General features: G+C 40.9%; 1 protein-coding gene across 5 annotated transcripts in view; it reads left to right on the top strand.

Moving 5' to 3' along the window:
* Nucleotides 1-21765, top strand: part of erfl1 (Ets2 repressor factor like 1) — a 49240-nt gene that overhangs the window by 23036 nt on the left and 4439 nt on the right. For 2 of the 5 annotated variants that reach the window (XM_061050252.1, XM_061050253.1), the window contains exons 3-5: nt 17316-17401; nt 17874-18108; nt 19870-20056. In XM_061050252.1, coding sequence (XP_060906235.1) covers nt 17329-17401; nt 17874-18108; nt 19870-20056 — 495 coding nt within the window. In that variant the 5' untranslated portion in view covers nt 17316-17328. The remainder of the gene's footprint in view (nt 1-17315; nt 17402-17873; nt 18109-19869; nt 20057-21765) is intronic. The other 3 variants (XM_061050257.1, XM_061050256.1, XM_061050258.1) reach the window with 3 other exon arrangements.

Raw genomic sequence — 21765 nt, 5'->3', positions numbered from 1 at the left:
ACGTCCAAACTTCTGAGAAGACTTCTCCATGCTAAACATGCAACTTTGGGTGCACAGCTGCATTTAATTTTGTGGCTATATTTTGGTTTTTTTTACACATTTCTGAAGAAGACATTTTCATTGTGGCTTGAATCTATTTTGAGCTGTGATCATAAGTCCATGACGTGAGAGAGGGAGAAGCATGACAACAGACAAAGAAGTTGCACTCGAATGAAACAGAACTTATTTATTTTCACAGAACAAGCTGAAAATCCCCAATCCATCTCCATGACTTCCTCCATCTCTGTTCTATTGTTCCCCCCCCCCCTCTCTCTCTCTCTCTTGCTTTCTCTCTCTCTGTCACTGTCTCCGTTCTTTATTTACACCTCTCTCCTGCTCTCTCTGCAGTGGCTCAGGGAGCGGTAACAGAAGTGTCACTTGTCATTATTGGTCTAATTCAGTAATCCGTCATCGTGCACTCACTGTATGCAGCGCATTATACGCCGCCACAGCAGGTGTACTACGCGCTGAGGTGGAGATTCGATTTGACACGCACACACAGACGAGAGGGCCGACGGGGGCCGGGGCGCACAGGCTGTGTGTGCGCAAGTGTGTGGACTGTACATTTGTGTGTGTGTGTGTGTGTGTGTGTGTGTGTGTGTGTAGAAGTAAGCGTGGAAGAGGGAAACACAGATAGAAAGATTGAATTTCTTGGTGTGTGTATGTGTGCACATAGATATATGACTTCAATAGAAATACTTCAGTCCAAGAGGTATGTGTAATAGGAAGAGACGGAGCAGTATGAGTAGAGACAAATAGGTAATAGAAATCATACTAAATATGGAAACGGAAGACACTGTAGTCATGTTAGAAGGCACAAACTTAGGACAGGGGAACAACAGTATATACGCAGACATGGATGGAGGCCTTATAGGGAGTCATTTAGATTTCCTGCTCAACCCAAACTTACTGTGTAAGACAAGCGATGTAACAGGAGGTCTCACTGGATAGGTGTAAGCTGTGATGTCTCTATGTACCCTGTGATCAGGCTACAGCAACAAAATTACCAGTTTTTCCCCAACTCTTCCCACAGTATTGAAATAAATCTACAAACACGGTCCAAAAATGAAATCTCTGAGATCTTTGGTGAGCTCCTTGCAACTTCATTACTCCAGTACTCCAGTGAATTCAACAGTATTGTGCTTTGAAGCATCATATAAACTCATTGAATCCAAAGCTCCTTACTGTGTTTAAGATTTATTTATTTAACCGATGAGATTTTCAAATTTAGATTTGTGAGAATTTTTAAGAATTTGCTGCTGTTATTATTTCGTCTTCTTTGTCTCTCTCACATAGACAAATATAAGTGCCCTTTAAATAATGATGATGGGGCACTGGTAGCCTAGTGGTAAGTATGCGCGCCCCATGTACAAAGACTATAGTCCTTCAAGCGGGCAGTCCTGGTTCGAATCCGACCATTGGCTCCTTTCCTCCATGTTGTTCCCCACTATCTCTCTCCCCGATTTCTGACTCTATCAACTATCCCATCTCTAAAATAATGGCATAATAAGACCAAAAATAAACCTTAAAAAATAGCTTTAATAGTTTTAATCAGATAGCTCCGTATAAGATACGTGTGTGGCCAGCTGATGTCATTCACATTGCTTCAGACAAACATGATGTGTACTATGTGTACACTGTTTGAACCGTTGAACAGTCCAGCACACTTTGTGGCTGAGTTTCAAATCCAGTCTCTATCACACTTTCATATTCGACAAAGGCCAAGCACCTTATCAGATCTCACTATTATTAAAGGACACATGTGCAGGTATGTTGATATCTTCACGGGGGAAACTGGGTGTAAGGTGTTGCTTGTTTGCCTATCAACTGCTGTAACAAGTGTCATGAAACTCCATGAAAGAATATGAGATGAGCCAATGAATAGCACATATATACCTTGAACTGGATCAGAATATGAATCAGAAACAAAATATTTTGACATATTCAGATCAATTTCTGGCAAGCTTAATTATGATGAAATTGAAATACACTAAAACACATCAGGCCCACAAAAATCTAAAGTTTTCTTTTCAACTATTGTTGATAACACATTCAAACCTGCACATACACACATGATATTACTATTACTGTTGGTATTGAGGAATGAGAGTGTGTTAGGGAAAATGCTTTTCATTGCATTGACTGTACACTAATGAAAAATAAACAAAATTAAATTTTTTGATTGAATTGTTTTTTACTCTTTTCAAGTGTACAAGTCAGTGAATTATTTGAAAGTACATTATAAAAGTTCAGTTGAGATTATAAAGCTTCAGCTATGGCACAACCATATCTTGACAGAATTGTTATGTCTGTTTAGAAATATAAACAGACATATTTAGTGGTTGCCTTGCAGATTGGATTATCATAGAAATCTGGACTTTTTGCCTTGGAGAGTTTTACTTATTATGTGTTTTTACTGACTCCTAATACCTGTTTAATGTAACCATGATTGTTTCATTTTAAGGCTTGTCTGCTGTATGCCACACATTTATTGTGCCTTTAGATTAACAGGCTTGTAGTTTGACCTTCGTTATTGATGGCACCTTCAGGCTGTGGCAGTTGTCGGCTGCACTGCACCTTCAAAGGTCAACATTTAGCAGGTTTGGAGTTCAACAGAGCTGAAACTTTCCCACATATCATGCCACATAATATTGATTGCATACATTTTAGTCGGATGATCCCTAGTCAAAATATAAATGGCTCCGTTGTAAACAATTGAAAGGCTAAACTAATTTGGTGCAATATCAATCTCACCTCCTTCAGTATCCCAGATGGTGCCAGCTGCACTGCACTCTGGGTAAGAGAGTTGTGTTTTTTTGTGTCTGGGAGCTTTGGGGTTTAAGGTTTGTGATGGGGAGGCTTCCTCTTCTCTCTTTATCAAGAGCGCTCACCTCTGTAGTCCCAACGGGTACAGCGGATTTCATCAAGTTCTTAACCCCACCAGGCTCCAAATCCAGTTACCACTGTAAGTGTTAAAAACTGTTTAAACTATCAGAACGCTCCATGCTGAGTCCCAGATCACGTACAAGTCACGCCCTGACCACATATGAGTCTAACCGCATTTACTTGACTTTTTTTCTGTCATTACATTTTTGCTTCATAGAACACCTGCCATTTCGACCGCTTTATCAAACTCCAGCTCTGAACTGACTCCAAAGGGATTCAGTGCTATTGGTTAGTGCTACTCTCAAGATTTCACTCTTGCTTTATTGATTGATTTCCAACTTTCCCTTTCATTAACAAGCAGGCAGAATTTAAGACACTTTTATGTGATTTGAGTATAAGCCAACTATTACTCTCTGTCTATCAGAATCCCCTAAATGACACCTCTAATGATTGTAATGATTACATATACAGGCTCTAAGTCTATCATATTTGTAACTATAATTTCAATCAGCATAATTAACTGTTAGGGCTTACTGGTAAATAAGCTGGTAAATAAGAATTGAGTGAAACTTTTAATATCAATTCGTTATGCCCTTAAGAATAAGTCTCAGAGTTCAGAGAAAAGTGAGGGCCAATTATTGTGAGAATAAAGACTTAATAAAAGGAGCCTTCAGGCTCACTCAGACACACCAAACGCCATAAGTGACAACTTTACTCTATGTATAGTTTGCATTTCCAAAGTAGAGCCAGAGCTGCAGCCATCCTTAAACCTTCATCTTACAAAACTCAATTGTTCTCAAACATCGCGATAACTCATTAACCTTTTCCTTCAGCTCTCATTAAAGAAATTGACGAATAAGACTTTGAAAAACAATGTTTGGGGACTTCAAATTAAATACCCTTAAAATTGCAGTTCACATGTATTTTCTCATGTGATTTTTTTCGCGAATTTTAAGGAGATGTTTGTTTATTACCCGAAGTAAAGTGCGGATTTTTGACACTATTTACACCTTAATCTCTGCAGTCTGATTACCTGCTCATCGCCTACACCACAAGGACAGATGGGTGAGTCATACAGTTGAACTTTATAGAAAATCAGTGACCTAATTTAGTTGCATTATTACAAACAGACATAAGTGCATTAAGAAAAATGACTGCAAACATTAGCTCACTAATTGATTCTCAGGTCTCCTGAAAGAGATCTAAGATCGATACTATCGCGGGTACTTGCCTGATTATGATCTCCGCGACTGGAGGTTTATTTTCCATTATATGATCAGAGTGGTCAATACCGATCAATAATCCTCCTCCTTCATTCTCTTAAAGTGTTCATTCCGAAACTAAAGGCCTATAATATGCCCTCTTAATAATCTGAACATGTAAGATCAATAGCGGTGTACACTTAGGGTTGCCTTTAGAGTTTATTTCTGATATACAAAATCATGCTGAAAAGCATTTTCCCTCTGGATCAGTCAGTCAAACAAGCCAGTAATTATGTGCGTAATAAAAAACATTATTGAAAAAATGGCTGGGCAGAGTAGGTGAGAGGAAAGATTTGAGGGGAGGGAAAGAAGTTGAAAGAAAGAGGGAGGAGGAGGAAGACGAAGGAAGGAAAAGTGTTTGAATTATTATCCTGTATATGCCTGAGTGGACACGAGACAGAGAGCACGAGGGAGGAGGAGGAGGGCGAGGGCGAGATGTTGGAGAAAAAGATGAGAGGTGAGCCCGAAGGTGGGGAGGAGAGAGAAAGAAAGAGAGAGGAGAAGGAGTGATGATGAATGGATGGAGAACAGGGATGAGAGACGGAGCAGCATGAAAAGATTGTAGCCTATATACAGCGCGCGGTCCCGCTCCGAGGATGATGAAACGTTAATTAAAGTAAACGAGCTACCTGAGCTCCCCGGCTAACCCTCCTGTCACACTCTGTCAGGAAACAGAAGGAGGGAGGGAGGAAGACACGGAGGGGGATGTGGAGGAGGAGAGAATGGGGGACATTTGACTGAACTGGAGAGAAGTTGGGTAATCCAGCTGTGGCTTTTGTTCAAGTTTGAGTGCTGTCACCGTTTTACGCACAGTCTAGCCTGCAAGTTCATAGGACGCCTTAATGCTTCGACTGTTTTATACATGCACATATTATTGAGAGGGTCTGTTTGTACTTTTTTGATGTCCTCTTGGTCTAGTTTCTTGCAGAGAATCCTTTGTATTTCCTGCAAGAAAGTCCCCATAGAGCCATTTTCTACAGTCACAAAAACTAGAACTTAACACAATTTCAACAAAAAAATCATCAATAGCAAAAGCTCCACCACTAATATGCACTTATCAGTAATTGCAGAACAATAAAACACAAAAAGTAGGCCCTCATTTCCCAGTCATTATCGCCCTTCCAAATAAAATCCCCATCCTCCCATACTCACATGCATGTCTCTCCCTCTGTGTATAAAAGCCTCATTTCCCGTTCAGTCCACGCAACGTTTATCCGCCAAGATCACCTTTGTTTCTTTCTTTTTTTTAATGCTCATATTCATTCAATTAATCTGGGCTCTAATTCGTTTATATATTTATTTACTAGCTCTCGCTATCACTCTCTCCCTTTTTTCATCTCTCTCCAACGATTATCCTGGCGTCTAATTAGAAATCGATGCAGCTGGGCCGCCGGGTATTTGCAATGTGTTTGTGGACGTTGAGAACAATTCCCCGGACAGAAAAAGACTGAGAGAAGAAAGAGAGAGGAAGAGGAAACTGCTACACTACACTGCACTGCACTATACGCTACGCGCACGCACACACACACACACACACACACACACACACACACACACACACACACACACACACACACACACACACACATACATTCTGACAACAGACTTTACTGCTTGCAGCTATTCTTCTTTCTTAAAAGCAGCAGGCTAAGTACAAAAAAAAGAAAGAATGGAAGGAAAGGAAAAATGAAAAGAAAATCATTTTTTAACGACTGACGCCAGGGATTTGTGCAGAATTGTTGAGGAGTGTTTCCCCGTCTTTTAGGAAAACAAACAAATCTCGAGTGAGTGGAAACGCACTTAAAATGTGATGGCCTGTTTCTAACCCCAGCCTGCGTTTCTCTTGCATCAAGTCCAAAGAGCAGCTTTATCACTGTGAACATTTAAACATGCCAAATATATATGCTATGACAATTATTCAAATCATTTCTTAATAGACTAACTTCATTCTCGCATTTCTCACTAGGACTCAAGTGCTACCATTGCATGACTTGTAAGTTGGGCATTAACCCAAACTGCATGTATTTTTTGTTTGTTTTTTTAAAGTGGCATGTGGCAAGATCAAGCAAAAAAAAAAATGGGTTGGGAATTTATTTGATTTTTTTTTTTACGTCAAATCACAAATTGTATCGATGTGTGCGTGTCTGTGATGCTGTACGACTTTTATTTTTTTTCCATCGCATAATAGATTTGCATAGGCTATAGCCATATGTCAAAATTGGAAGATATTAATCCTTACACGGTCCTGCGAATAAAGAAAGTTTGTAACTTTTGGGATGGAAATTAGCTGAATTCAGAGTGTACAGCCTGTGCCACATATCTTCTTCTTCACCTCTGCGATCGACTCATTGCCGTCGCCGGTGTTTGTCTGTCGCTCACACCGAGCCTGAGCCGCCTCCTCCCCGCAGCGTCCCGTGGAGACGAGTCGGTATATAGAGGCGGGTTAGCGCCATTACCGGAGCCAATCGAAGCTAACCGGATTAGCAGCTGGTAGATGAAAAAAAAAAGAAAGTGTTCGAACAGAGTGAGAGAGAAAAAAAATAAATGTAAGGAATGAGAGCCTCGCACTTTTATTAGTTCAGCTTTTACAGCACGGTGTGTTCACCGTCTGTGCTCTGCGTTTTATTGGCTCGCTCTATAATCTGTTTTTCACACGTTGTATCTCTCTGTGTTCTGTGTTCATCATCCCAAACGAGATGCATCATTTACTCTCCCCTCTCTCTTTCTCTATGTGTGTGTGTGTGTGTGTGTGATTGTGTGTGTCCCTGACTGTGGGTGCACCAGTCAGGAAGTGTCATAAAGGGAAGCACAGTGTTGAAGTGTCACCCTCTGCATGATGAGGAAAACTGAATAACTTGCCTTTTTCTCCTTGTTGCTTCACATTTCGTCAACCCCTGTAAAGCTTTACATGTGCCAAAACCATCAGTCTTGACTGCTTCCATGTGCGTGTCTATGTGTGTGTGTGTGTGTGTGTGTGTGTGTGTGTGTGTTTGTGTGTGTAGCTGGCATGAGAGTGTGTGTATCTTTGTTGCTCTGTTCAGTATAGCAGTAAGTCATATGTGAGGCTCCATCCTTGCATTCTCTGTCAGTCTGTCTTTCCATCCTGCACGCTCATTAAACGTCCCTCACACACACTAACACACACGCGCGCACACACACACACGCACACACACACACACACACACACACACACAGTCTTTCTCTCTCTCTGAGTCTCTCTCCCTCTCCTTCTTCTTCTTCCTCCGCGCCTCACGCTCCCCTTGCCCGTGGCTATATGATCGTGAAAAATGTGTTTACAAAACTCGCTCTCTCGCAGATCAAACCGTACGGACGAATCAAAGACTTTGGTGAGAGGAGAGAGAGTCAGAGAAGAAGCCAGGGAAGAGGGAGAGAGATAGAGGGAAGGGGTGCGAGCAGAGGGTGTGTAGAGGCCTTATAATTTTAAAATTCTCTATGTGTTATTCTCCTTTTTCTCCCTCGCCTTGTGTGTGTGGATGTCTGCCTGCATCTCCTTTGGTAATACAATATCTTTAAGGCCCCCAAAACAACTATCTGTGTCTCACAGTTAAACATGAGATAATGCAATATTGATGTCTCCTCGTCTTTGCTATAACGCAATCCTGGGCCCATTCTGGCTGGACACACTAACATGGGCCGATAGTGCCCTCGCACTTAAAAGAATTACTGTGATCCTGCAATAAATTTTAGAGGGATGCTACACAAATATGAAGTCCCTGAAGGAATACAGTGAAAGCATAGGAGATAAAAATACTGCCAAAGTGGCACCAGGTCGCCTTTTAGATGGAGTATGCTGCACAAGTCGCACAAGAAGTCCAGATTAGATTAGATTATGATTGCCTCAGTCTTAATAATGATTGATGGACTGCAAAACCATATAAAACTATTTTCTATCTTCAGAGGTCTTCAATGTTGTTATTCATAAATATCTCATAGTCTTGAACACTAACCAATCAAATTACGCTAAAATACTGTTGGAGAATTCCTAAAAGCTCAAAATCCATGGTACTTAAAAAAAGTGATATTCATATTTTATGACATTTTTATAGTAGCGAGATATAAGTACAAATAATTGTTAAATTCTCTTTTTTTTCCAGTTTGAATATTTACCAATGTAGTTAAGATCAGGACCATGTCTTTAAAATATTCTCAAATTTTCTACAACTTTACATTTACAAAAGAAACGATGTTTGTCTTTAAATGGTCAAAGAACGGTACCTTGATTGCCCTCCTTTGTGTTTATGACAGAGATTTGATGGTTTGTGCTTGAGTGGAGAAGAAGGTGTCTTAAATAATTATTGCAGGACAAAATGCAAAGACAAACAGTGGGACACAAGGGGAGAGGAAGAGGAGTGTCAGTTAGAAACTGAGTAGGGGGTAAAGGGTGAGGAGAGGAAAGGCTAGGGGGGAGGAGAGAAAGGGGAGGGGGGCAGACAGACAGGCAGGGGCAGCGATTATAGCAGGGTTTATGTATGAGCTATTGATTGAGTCGGTGGTGACTTCTTGAGTGGTTAATTCGGGAAGTGAGAGCGATAGAGAGAGTAACTCACTGACCAGAGGGGGGGGGGAGGGGGGGTAAGAGGATAAAGAGAGATAGAGAGAGCGTGAGGAGGATGAAAGAGAAGACAGAACTGCATTTCCTCAAGTAAAAGTGGGAAACAAGGCACAATTTGCAAGGAAAAGTGTTGTGGACCACGTTGATAGAAGTGGCCTACTTGTTTTTGTTGAAAGAAGTTTAATGTACTTTTTTTATGTGGGTCACACAGACCTTGCTGCTGTCAATATTAGACGCCTCCCCTGGGCTTGGACATAAAGGTGACCAAATACAGACCTTAAACCATGGGGTATGTTTGTACAAATATAGGCTATGCTTTTGCCAGAAAGCCATTCACAAAGAAATGTTCAACATTTCATATTTTCTGGGGTCAAATGCATCTTGTAAAGGTCACATCGACTGAAACTGTGATCAAACTTAAATGACCCAAATCCTAACTTTGCAGAAGGTTTAAGATGTTGTGCATAGTATTGCATATATGGAGAGAAAATGTGAATTGTATTTTACAATTGGATATCTTTTCACTTTTATCAGGCTATTGAAACACTTACAAGTTAAATTATTCAGAAAGTTTATGTTAGATTTTTCTCACTTTTAAAAGCAGGGCCCACGTCTTTACCAGGACCCTAAAGAGAGACTACACGGGACACAATATTTGATACAATGATCATGCAGGGTGCATAAGTTACAGTGACCTCACCTGTGATAGAGATTAGCATACTAATCAGCATATTTTGATCTGCTTCACAACCTATAAACAACCGTTTTTAAGACGATTTTGAGCAGCTCTTTATTTACACCTAACCTTCCTTTCTGTCACTATCATTCACACACACACACACACACACACACACACACACACACACACACACACTCACACACACACACACACACACACACCTCTTGCTTTATAGGCGTGAAGTTGAACCCATAGGACACTCATCTGCTGCATGGAAACAACAGATGGTTTCCTTGTTCTAACCGTGTCACCTTGTCTGAGGAAGTCAAAATCAAGAGGAACAACTTGGACTGGGAAGAAGGTTGTGTGTGCGCACGTGCATGTGTGCGTTAAAGCGTCTATTTGTGGGAGGAGGAAGAGTGATGAGGATCTTATGTAGCCTATATTGGTTTTAATTCAAATGGTTGCTACGCATATTCATCGTAAATGTGGTTATTAATTCATCTCTCATAGGTTGCTTGCTGGTAGGATATCCTGCAGTCAAATTCCTAAAAGCCGCGCGCGTGCGTGTGTAAAGGTCAGTTTCTTTTCCTCTTTCTCTTCCCTCTCGCGCAGGTTTTGATCTCTCAGCCGCGAGATCAAAGGCGCTCTCTGGCTATTAGTCAGCGCGAGCCATTGATCCCTCATCGATCCGCGCGAGACACAGCCGCCCCGTGAACACCACGCGAGGCTCCCCAAAGCTCCTCCGCGCGTCCGGAGAGCGAGAGAGAGAGAGCGCAGGAGTGAAGGCAAAGGAGGGAGGTTGAGCAATGTGTGTGTGTATATTTTTCTACTGGCGCGGGCAGAGCCAAACTCGAGCTTTTTCTTTGCCGCGGGACATGAAACAATGAGGCTCGAGCCGGTTTTAATAAAGCGCGCTTTCCCTCCTTTCAACTCTGGCGCGAGGCGGACGAGCCGGCAGCGGAGAGCGATCGATAATTAATGACGATGAATAATTTAACCCTATCGATTGATACTTTTTTCTTCACCCCTTTCCCCTTCTTTTCCTTATTTTCTTAAGGCCGACGTACCATACCATAGGCTACTAATACCGTTTCACGCGCTCACAGCCTCATCTCCACTTACCTCTTCTTAAACTTGTTGGAGTTCTCCACCTTTCATCAGAGTCTGAGAAAAACAAGTTTCCTTATTTATCAAAGCTACAAAAGGCTATCCTATTTATGACCTGACCCAACTTCACCTGACTGTAGAAATCATTAAACATATGGCCTAGAAAGACAAAGGTTGGTGTTATTCTTATGCCCCTTAAATTAGACACAAAAAATGCAAACAACTAACTCATTGAAACTTCTAACTGTGAAGTCAGAGTAAGAGACCTTCATTGCTCAGTTTAAACTATATTTAACACAAAATCTAACTTGCATTGGCTGTTCTGTTCGAGCACATGCAAGCAGAGTCACAGAGACTCAGAACTCCTGTGACTATCTTACACAGATAATACTGAAGTGCTGTCTGTTTAGCAGTATCACACTGGTTTCTTAATCTTTCAGATGACAGTATTACTGATTTGAATGTTGAAGGTTTAATGATGAAATGTGGGAATTTGGCTGCAACTTTAAATTCTGTATGACTTATATACTAAGTGAAAGCAGCTCTTTGTTGAAAAGACTATTTAACAATTTTCCTGGTGTCAAGAGTCAATCATTTTTTCACTGTATCTGTGAGTGATTTGATTTATTAATGGATCTACAAAAAGTAGTTCAAAGGCTAACAAAGTGGGAACACTTATTCCTACAATGCAAACAAAAGACAAACATGTTACAGAAAATGAAACAATGATATCTTTCAATCATAATTAAATCAGGTAACTTACCTTATTTTGAATCCACCATTTCTCCTTTAAATGACTTGCCAGGCAGTCTTGTTTTGCGTTCTTTTTTTAAAAAAATAAGACATTTTTTACACTTGGGAGATGGGAGATTCTTTGGTTGAAGGTATGGATGTGAGGTTGGGTTTTTTTGGTCCCTCCATCTCTTAGTTTAATGAAAAGTATACAAATCAAAAAAGTTTTCATACAATCCCATAACTGACCAAACACACTTTAATATTATGGGAGAACTATGTGTATTTGATTCTGTGAAAAATAGGAGTTTTCTGTGGGAAGATGGAGACCAGAGATATATAGATATATATAAACCAATGAACATAAGCTGGTTGATGTATTCATTTATTAAGACTTATGCAACTTTTGTTTATAATGTTTGGCTAAATCAGATAGTTGAGAGGCCAGTTCAGTTGAAAACTGCATTTAGCATTGACTTTTCTTTTTAACATTTGGATGGACAGGTTCTCTTTCCCTCTTCCTGACCAGCTCTCCCCCTCCTCCTCCTTCACTCCTCTCTCTCTCTCTCTCTCTCTCTCTCTCCCCCCTCCTTGTTTCTCCTCTCTCCTTCTCTCCATCTCCTCTAACAAACCCATCGCAGAGTCCCTCTGTTCTTCCACCCTGAGGCTGACCAGTGTGTCAGAGCTAACCAGGGAGAGGAACAGAGAGAGAGGGAGAGACAGAGAGGCGAGTGAAGAGAAAGGGAGAGAAGGAGGGTTCAGTCGGGCCTTTTTCAGGGGCAACCGAAAAAAGGAAGATGAGACAGATGTTCAGAGCCCGTTTCATCTGGTGGAAAAAGAAAGCGGGAGAGGCCAGACTCTTCATGCCTCTCGTATTTTTCTATCTTTTTATATCGTGACCCATCACTCTTTCCTTCTTTAGACAACACTGGAGACATAATGTTGCCTGAATGTCAGCCTGCTCCCCCTTCCTCCCTCTACCCCAGTCACTCTGCTGAATTTCAAAACACAGTCACTACTACAGTATGTTCCTCACACTGTTTCCTTTTCACTTTCGTCAGTGGCCCACTAACCCTGGATCCACAAGTAAACCAGTTCTGCTGAAGGGCCTGCGTGGTCCACAAGATTACCAGCCTGGTTGCAAACTTGCATCACTGTGGATCTGTCATTTCTGTTTGGGGGGGGAAGATGTTAACGTCCAAATTCACCTTAAAATCATCCAATTCTTTCTGTTGGAATCTTTTGAAACATGCTTTTAATTTGTTTTTAATCAAAGTGTTCTATCTATGAAAGCAGCAGATCGGACAGAGCCTGATCAAGTTGGTAGAAGTGGACTGTAATACATTTGACTTTAAACAGTTCCACAGAGTGAGCTGAATCTTTATTATGAGCACGTTTTACCAGGCTTTCTTGTTATTCAATTATCTCTGCAGGTTTACTCTAAGACTCTGACTGTAAGAAAACAAATGTAAGCATGACTCTTACAAAAACATTTATGTTTCACTTTTTTTTAAAACAGAACTTCACAAGTGCTTTAGAGGGAAGGAAAAACAAGGCAACAAAATGACACAGATGTACAAAAACAAGGAGAACGATGTAAAACAAAAAAGTCCGGGGAAAGGCGGGGAAAAAAAGTAAGTTTCTACAACCAGTTCCTTTATGGTAAGAAAACATCAAATCACTGTTGAAATGAGAATTATAACCAGAATATGCAGCCCCTCACAGCTCCTTGTTTTGATGTTATTGTCTTTTACTGTTTTGCTCCACTCTCTGTTCCTACTAGTTCTGTTTCTAGACACAGCGGCTGTTCATTTCCTACTTGGCAACAAAGTGCAGACACACTCTATAGAGAGACGATATATAGCTTGTATAGAAAGTAGAACTTTTAGCTGTACACTTTCCCCTGGAGTTTATTTTGAAAAAAGAAAAACAGTTAAAAGTGAGTAAATATTGGACTTAAATTGACCAAGTTGCCAGAAACAAGACGCTTGGTGAATGCTAATGCTGCTCTGTCTATTCTAGACGTGAAAATAAGAAACCCTGAGCTAACTGGTTCACCGTATCAAACTATTGGTGATGATATTTCCATGATGTGTTTACTGCTTGTTTCTGTTGCTCCCAAGTGACCAAACAATCACGTAATGCAGGTTTGAAAATGATTTGGCCTCTTCGAGACTTTGTGGGAAGTTGTTTGAAAGTTTCAAAGCGGTAACAGAAGAAGCACTTTTTTCAGTGTTGACCAAGCGTTAAGTGGTTGCATCATTGCAGTGTCCCTATAACCTGTGCACTCTTTCAACTGTTGACTGAATTATCAAAGCCAATGAGTCATCAGCACACCAGAGGATGAGCTGTAGGTTTGTGTGTTAGATGAATCGAGTGGTTGCTTACACTCCAAAGCATGTGCAGGACCAAAGCTGAGAATTCCTTTGAACAGTGAAGGTGCCTTTGTCAGGATGTGAGTGTGAACACTTTAACTCTGCGTGTGTTTCTATCATTGTCACCGGTAACTGTGTGATCCATCACCCATCCTTGGTTTTATTGGTGGCCTTTTGTGGGAGCTGGGTCTTTTGTTTGGCCTGTTGGGTCCAAAGTTGCTCTTTTCAAATGAAACGCATTTGGGTTTTTTTTTTTCTCTGTTCTCTATCAGCACCGCAGCATCTTCAGCAAACAAAGTGTGTTCTGTCTTTCAGCTCAGTGAGATGTGTGCTTGTGTGTCTATATTGATTGAGTCATTATCTATGGGCTCCATGTCTTATTCTGTGTGCTGCTCTCACTGTGTGTGTGTTTGTGTGCGTCAGGTACCTGAATACCTGTATTTGTGGCATATCTGCTCGAGACTGTGTGCTCACTGTGTATGTACAGTCCATTACAATCTGTGAGTGTCTGTATCTGACAGCCTGTGCATGCATGTGTGTGTGAGTGTGTGTGTGTGTGTGTGTACAAGGAACAGTATTCCCTGGGCTGCTAGTTATAATGTTTCTGGGGGTGATGGGGGGAACTTGAAAGCCCTGCGCTGCCCAAATCAAAACTAACAAGGAAATGATGGGGGCTCCTTTATCTCCTCTCTGGCCTGGGGGGCCGAGGGGGGCGAGAACGGGAGGCTAGGGAGGGAGAGAGGGAAGGATGAGGAGGAGGTAGAGGGAGGGAGAGAGTGAGGGGAGGAGGAAGAAGAAGGAGAGGAGGAGGAGGAGGAGGAGGTGGGGGGCAGCCTGGCTTCCTCTTTGATTTGTAAAAAATGCATTACCTCCGAAATCAAACGGAAAATTACTGCGCCGAAGCAAAACACACAGAGCAGGAGAGAGAAAGAGAGAGATAGAGAGGAGACGGGTGGGGCGGTAGGAAGGAAGGGAGGGAGTGTGAGGAGACAGAGGATAGGTGTGTGTGAGTAGAAAGGAGGTGGGAAAGAGGAAAGGAGGATTCACCTGTATACATACACAGCGGATTGGGAAAAGGAAGATGGATATAGATATAGGCGGTGCGTAGGTGGTATAAGAGGTAACTGGAGAAACCCGGACAGATAAGAGAGCATATGTATTTAATACTCAGAGGACACAAGCATATACACGCTGTGCACCACGAGAATATTGCATATGAAAGAGATGATATACTACTGATGGCCTGTAGCCCACAGGGGAGATGAAACTTATAGATTACTACCTCCAACAAAAAGAATATCTCATTTTTTAAAGACCCAAAGCTCTCTCTGCTGAGGCCTTTCGGTCAGCGTGTGTTTTGAAAACCGACTGAACGCAAAACAATCTGTTACAGGCTGTAGTTTGTGGAAAAACCCTGCGTGAAAATACGGTGCTGTGATTGCGGAGATGAAACTTCCAACTGTTATTTGAACCTGCGTGATAACTTTGACTCATTACAGGGAAGTGAGTGTAGGCAGAGACACACGAGACGGGTGTGAAGAAGATGAGAAAAATAAGAAATGATAACATGAATGATGTGGGGGAAAAAAAAAATGTATGAGCGAGATAGGATGAATGCCCACTCCGTATTTGAAGACAGATGGAGCTGCTTGAAAACAAGAAAGATGAAGAGAGAGGAGGAGAGAGAGAGAGAAGGGGCCACAATCCAAAGGCTACAAGCAGGGTGAGAGTGAGCGGGAGAGAAAGAGAGAGAGAGAGAAATGCCTGGAGTTAGCAATAATAATTTATACAAACACACCTTAATAATTCACGTTCTATTTCAATGCTGGAGGGAAAATCCAAAATTCACAGAGCATAATTAAATAGAGGCAGAGAGTGAAGGGAGAGATAGAGGGGTCGGCATTAAAGATAGCAGTGTAGCAGGGCATCTCTTCCATCTGAGCTTTGTAAAACAACTCATGATCAAACTGTGATACCCTAACTAGATCTCGTCCTCACGCTCGTCATGGAAACCCTGGAATCTTTGTACTCTCTGCTGTCGGAGGATGCTGACATGTACTGTATCTATCTGGGAGTCTTTGCTATTATTACCTCTTCTTTATTAAAGCGACCGGACTCTCTTTCACACGCACACTCACATTAATGTGTTCAGATTACCTGCTCAAAATGTAAAGTCGCATGATGCATTCTGAAAATCAACAGTTTGTTTTAGACATTTGTGCACACCTGTGGTGCATTCATCGTGTTTGTTTTAATACAACGTATGCAAAATGACAATGGAGATTTAAAAATAGAAAATGAAATATCTGTTATTGCCCATTTGCCTCAGTTACTTTTCAGAGTGAAACCTTTATAACAGCTTTTTAAGTGTATAATATTTTTGCATATTCTGATAGGTTTATCTGCTTTTTGTGGTACTGATACTTTTATATTTGACACCTGGTCCTCTTGAATTAAAGTGATATGATAAGCAGCAGCAGTAGTTGTTCATCAGTATTTATAGCTTCAGTCATAGAACAGAAAAGAGTATTTCACTGATAAACATAATACTTCAATTTTGCAGCTTAAAAAAAGGTCCTTTTTTAAAAAATGAGGGCCTGGCCGATATGGGATTTTTGGGACTGACGCTGATGTCGATATTAGGGATAAAAAAAAAAATCTGATATCGATATTTTGGCCGATATCTTACTTGTTTTTTTTAATCTTCGATCTGTAGAGATTGCACACTCTACTGGTCAAAGAGAACTGCTAATGTAATACAATGATACTCAAATGAAATGCTTTTTGACTGGTGAATAAATCTAGAAATTTCAGTGCATGTCTGCGATAAAATGAGCCGATACCGATAGTCACTGGTTATGCTGATATCAGCCGATTAATCGGTTGGGCTCTACTAAAAACCACACAAAGTGTTCAAAATCCTCCAGCCAGGAAAAGTCAGCAGGGATAAAAATACATTGAAATTAAAACTGTAGCACTTAAATCATCATTATACTAAAGCAGAAAAGGTAAAACCGTGGCCTAAATCACATAAAGCGTCTTGTCCAATAAATCTATCCTTATAGTCTGTCCTTCTAGATCCCATGTATGAATATAACTTTTCACATAGAATTCTTTGACTTCATGTGTAGCTTGTCATTTTCCCAAACTCTACCTAAGAACAGTCATGTTAGATATCAAAAAGTCCCATTTTTTATGTACAATATAGCTCAACTTTCCCTTAGTTTTCAAGAGTCTATTTAATTCCTCCTGTTCATAAATGCACTTTAGGGATGTCCACCATGTTGCATCAGACTCTGCCTCAGGTGGCCACACAAGATCACATCCATCAAACACCTGATCTCTACCCGAGACATATGAAACATAACCTTGCCATATTTCACATCGATTTAAGGTCCGATTTTGAACTAATTCAGCGCCCTTAGACCCTTATGCAATAGCTCCATTTTTTTCAACAAAGTTTACACTTTTCAACTTTGACTTGCTGAAGTAAACCTGCTGAGGAGAGAAGTCTGAATGTAGAAAATGATTTTCCGAGAAGTTTCTTGCCTCCGGTTTTTCTTATTTTTCATAGCGTTATGTGTGAAGAGTTGTTAAAGCCAATCTCTGTTAACTGAATTATCCCCTTCCCTCTGTGCCATCTCTGTCTTTGATACCAGGTGTTGTGGAGGCATGGACTGCAACTGCGTCAGTGATCTGCTGATCCCCCCTGTGCCTGCTCTCTGGACGCCAGGTCAGTTAACAAGTCAGTACAACTAATTATCATCATCAAAATGACAGCAATGCATGTTGAAATTCAGTCAAAATACTCATGTACAGGCTTTTTTAGGATACAAATTCAGTGTCTGGTAGTAATTGGTTGTATTTCTAATGTGTTTACAAGGCTAGTTACTGCTAGATTTACTTCAGGGTGAGTCAAAAAAGCAGCTTAACAACGTCCATGTTGTGCATACAGTCGCCTTTTAGAATTCAATCCTGAGTTGCATCAATCAGATCTCTCCCAGCGAGCTGTCATCATCCCGCTGACCAATCTGTTGAGGCTAGAGGGCATTAGTGCAGACTAACATTGCTCAGGGCACGTGCTGTGATATTAAACACATCATCCCTCACCTCCATCACTCATCAGTCATTCAGACAGCGATCCCCCTCGGCAAACAGCGGGACAAATGACAGGCCCTGACCCTCATCCTCCTCTCTTTCCTGCTTTATATATCCAGGGTTCGCCTTCCCAGACTGGGCCTACAAGCCTGAGTCGAGCCCCGGGTCCAGGCAGATCCAGCTGTGGCACTTCATCCTGGAGCTGCTGCAGAAAGAGGAGTACCACGGGGTGATCGCCTGGCAGGGGGACTATGGAGAGTTCGTCATCAAGGATCCAGACGAGGTGGCCCGTCTGTGGGGGATAAGGAAGTGCAAACCTCACATGAACTATGACAAGCTGAGTCGGGCACTGAGGTAAATGTTTGCGCATGATGTGTTCAATGTCGGCAATCACAGTGCAAGATGGTTATCACAGCAGAGTTTACATAAAATGTTTACTGCTGTCAGACTGACTCCTGACTTTTTTTTTTTATGTCAGTTTAATGGAAAGATAAAGGTGGAGCTTTTTCCCCGGGAACGTCAATACCCTCAATTTCTCCTTATCTGTGGACATCCTAATGGAAAGTTCACCATTGAGCTGCCAAATGAAAAATTCAATAGGGATTTCAAAATTAAAGCTGCGGGTCAAAATTGCCAGGATTTCTTCTCTCTCTGAGTGCAGAAACTGCTTCGGCACCGAACCTGCCGAGGGTGATTAAAACAACTCGCACTCCACACCTTCAGCAGTTCAAATCCCCCCTAACCGCATACACAGTTCTCTTATGCAAATACAAACTACCCCGACTTATCCCCCCCCCTACCCCCCTCCCTCTCCTTGCTTTCCTTTGGCCTCTTGTTAATGGGGGCTGTCGTCAGAGTCTAATTGTTATGAATTGGCTGGGGCCACAATTAGCCTTCTTAATTAGCCTCACTTAATTGCTCAATTAAGGGCCACGGCACAATTGCCACGCAAAGCAAAACACGTACACATCATTGCACAGGGCGCAGCCACTGTGGCTACATGCTGATCCGTGTATGCTGCCGTGTGTGTTGATATTGTGCGTCTGCATAATGAGGCGTTGCTCAAAAGTATTTAATGCTGAGGTCGTCTAATGCAGTCTGTATTTGGTGCCTTTTAAAACAAAAACAAAAAAATTGTGGACGATATTTAAAGTTTTTCAATTGGCAGCAACTTCCTCTGCTCTCTCTCTCTCCCTCTATCTGAGCTCCTTTACCTTGGTAAGCAGATGGCTGCATGTTTTCCTATACTGCTGATCAACCTGGCAGACTGGCACACTGTACACTGTGACACCTCGCTGGGTGGCACAGGAAGCTGGCATGACAGTGGCTCGACATGCCCAGTGGGAGACATCTGAGGTCGTTACCATGGAGACTTGCCATGCCTTTCTCACCCTTCTGTAAATGCGCTTTGCTCGGTGGAAGGATTGACAGCTTTTCGGTGTCGTTTACATTTATATGTCATCCCGCCGAATTATGTCTCTGAGTAGAAACAGCATCTGATTGTCCAAATTAAATATTATAAATTAAATATACATCTGAAATGTATTAAATAATTTGGACAAAATCTATTTCGAGTGTTCGAGTAATCAAGTGTTTTGATTTTTTTCGACTTTTTTTCACAGTCCATAATAGTATCTTTTCTAATACCATAATACATATCTTAAGATAATACTGAATGTATTAAAAATAGGCCTGTTCATAGTGAAAATAATATTTCCTCTTGTTCTGTTCTTTCTTGCTGTTGTGTAACATTGACTGTATGTTAATGGCCTCTGTGGCTGGAAGGGATTCATCTTTTTGACTTTTTGTCAGTTAACAGCTGAATAAAATTTCCCTTTAAACAAGCATCTTGTATTGAATCAAGGCAGGCAGACATGAATTGATTGGAGGTAGGAGGAGATGAATAAAAACAGTGGGAAATCAGCATAGCTCTCGCCCGACAGCGCTGATATTGTTTACTTATTCTTCTCTGTTAGCGTAGGAACACAAAAACCTTGAATTGAGCTTTATCTTAATCCTTCCCTCCTCTTTTCCTCTTCCTCTTCCTCTTCCCCTTATCCTTTATCCCCTCACTCCATTCCTCCTTTGATTCCCTCTACCTCTCCTCCTTTGCAGGTATTATTACAACAAGCGCATTTTGCACAAAACCAAAGGAAAGCGGTTCACCTACAAGTTTAACTTCAGTAAGGTGGTGTTGGTGAACTACCCCATCCTCGACATGGCAAACTCTCCTTTCTTTCTGGCCCAGAACCACTTCAACGGGGGCTCCACAACGCCTGACTGCAGCCCAGAGGTACAACGGGTAGGATGGAGGGACTGGGATGGGTGGAATGATAGAGGGAGATTTTCTTTATGATAAATATGTAGATAATGAAATAGGGCTGCAAAATAAACCGCTATTCATCTTTATTGCAATACAGGCATTTGCAATAAATGTAGTGCGATAAGATTGAATTTAACACAATATATACAAATATTTGATGCAAACAACAAACGTTCTCTTACACATCAGGTGTACATTTTACCTCTTAGATAGAGGCCGACATTTTCACCATTTTACCGAGCAATCACCATCAGATTGATTGTGTGAATTTAATTTGAAGAAAATGCTTTTTTAATTTATCTGAGGAAAAAAAACATATAGTACAGCAAATAGACAGAGAAAATGTGAGTTATGGCTTAAACTTAACGCTTAAAGCATTAACGTACGTCATATCGTCATGGCAATACCGAACAATGTAATTGTGAGTTAGAAATCCCATCCAATCCACTGTATCTGTACAGCATATTTAAAAAAAAAAAAAGCTTGTACCACATTTTTGGGGCTACTAAAGAAAAGTCCTGGTCACCCTTTGTTTTCAGCCTTGGTCTTTGGAACAAAAAGAAGAAGCTGGTGTGTTGGACTAAAGACCTGAGGGGGGTAAAAGCTTGCCAGAGGTCTGAGACGTACAGACGTGCAAACCAATTTAGAGATTTAAAAACAAGCTGAATTCTAAAATGAGCAGGGAGCCAGTGGACAGGGGCCAGGATAATGTTAATGTGTTTTAGCTTACAAGCACCTGTTTAAAGACAAGCAGCAGGATTTTGGACTAAATAAGCATGTGAGGGGGGGCCTGGTTAACACCAACATGTAGTTCATTACAGTAATCCAAACAGGTTGAGATGAAAGCATGAATTACTCACTCAAAATCGTTAAAACATAAAAGTAAGATTAATCTTCGATAAAAGCCTCACATGGTCAAAACAAGATTTAGCAACAGCCCATTTTCAGTCACTGTCCATTTTTATACCATACTGTACTCTCTCATACCCTGCAGGCTTATAACAAGGGGTCAGATACGTTCTCTCTTTGTACTTTAGAAAACACAATGAACAAATGACAAAGAAGAGGAGGAGGGGATATTTTGGTTTCAAGGTCAAATAGACAAAAATCTAAAAGGAAAAAACCACAGGCACAATGTGTAAGAGAAATTTAAAGTCTGACACCTCTGAGAAATAAGACTCACTAAACAGAGAAAAATCTCAATCATATCAATATTAAATTTAGCTTGATGATATTAGTGTGGATTTTGGTTAATAAAAATGGCATCCAAACACACAGGAGTTTTCTAAATTAAACAAAGAAAAAAGAAGGCAAACTAGGAAGACACAGCTTTCTATTCCATGTTTTTTTATTCAGGCAGCTGAGATCTATTTCAGTGCAGTGATTTTGCTCTTGTATTTTCAGACCCCTGTTGTGCCTTTTTTTTTTTTTTTTTTGCTTTTTACAAGTGAATAGGGGGGTGTTCATTGTGTCTATCTGTTATTCAGTAATTGTGATATAATATTATGTTTATTGTTTGTCCTGAAAGATAGCAAAAAAGAGCAAAAATGTCCTAATTTAGCCAAAACATAATGAGATTTATTGATGCGATAACTAGAAGAAAATGAAATCATGAACAAATCCACTTCACTGATTTAAATCCATCACTGCATTATGGATATTTGTTGAAGATTTTGAAGACTAATTAA

The sequence above is a fragment of the Labrus mixtus genome, chromosome 11, assembly GCF_963584025.1.
Source record: "Labrus mixtus chromosome 11, fLabMix1.1, whole genome shotgun sequence".
NCBI lineage: Eukaryota > Metazoa > Chordata > Actinopteri > Labriformes > Labridae > Labrus > Labrus mixtus.
Note: the sequence above shows the minus strand (reverse complement) of the source record. Positions and strands in the feature narration are given on the sequence as shown.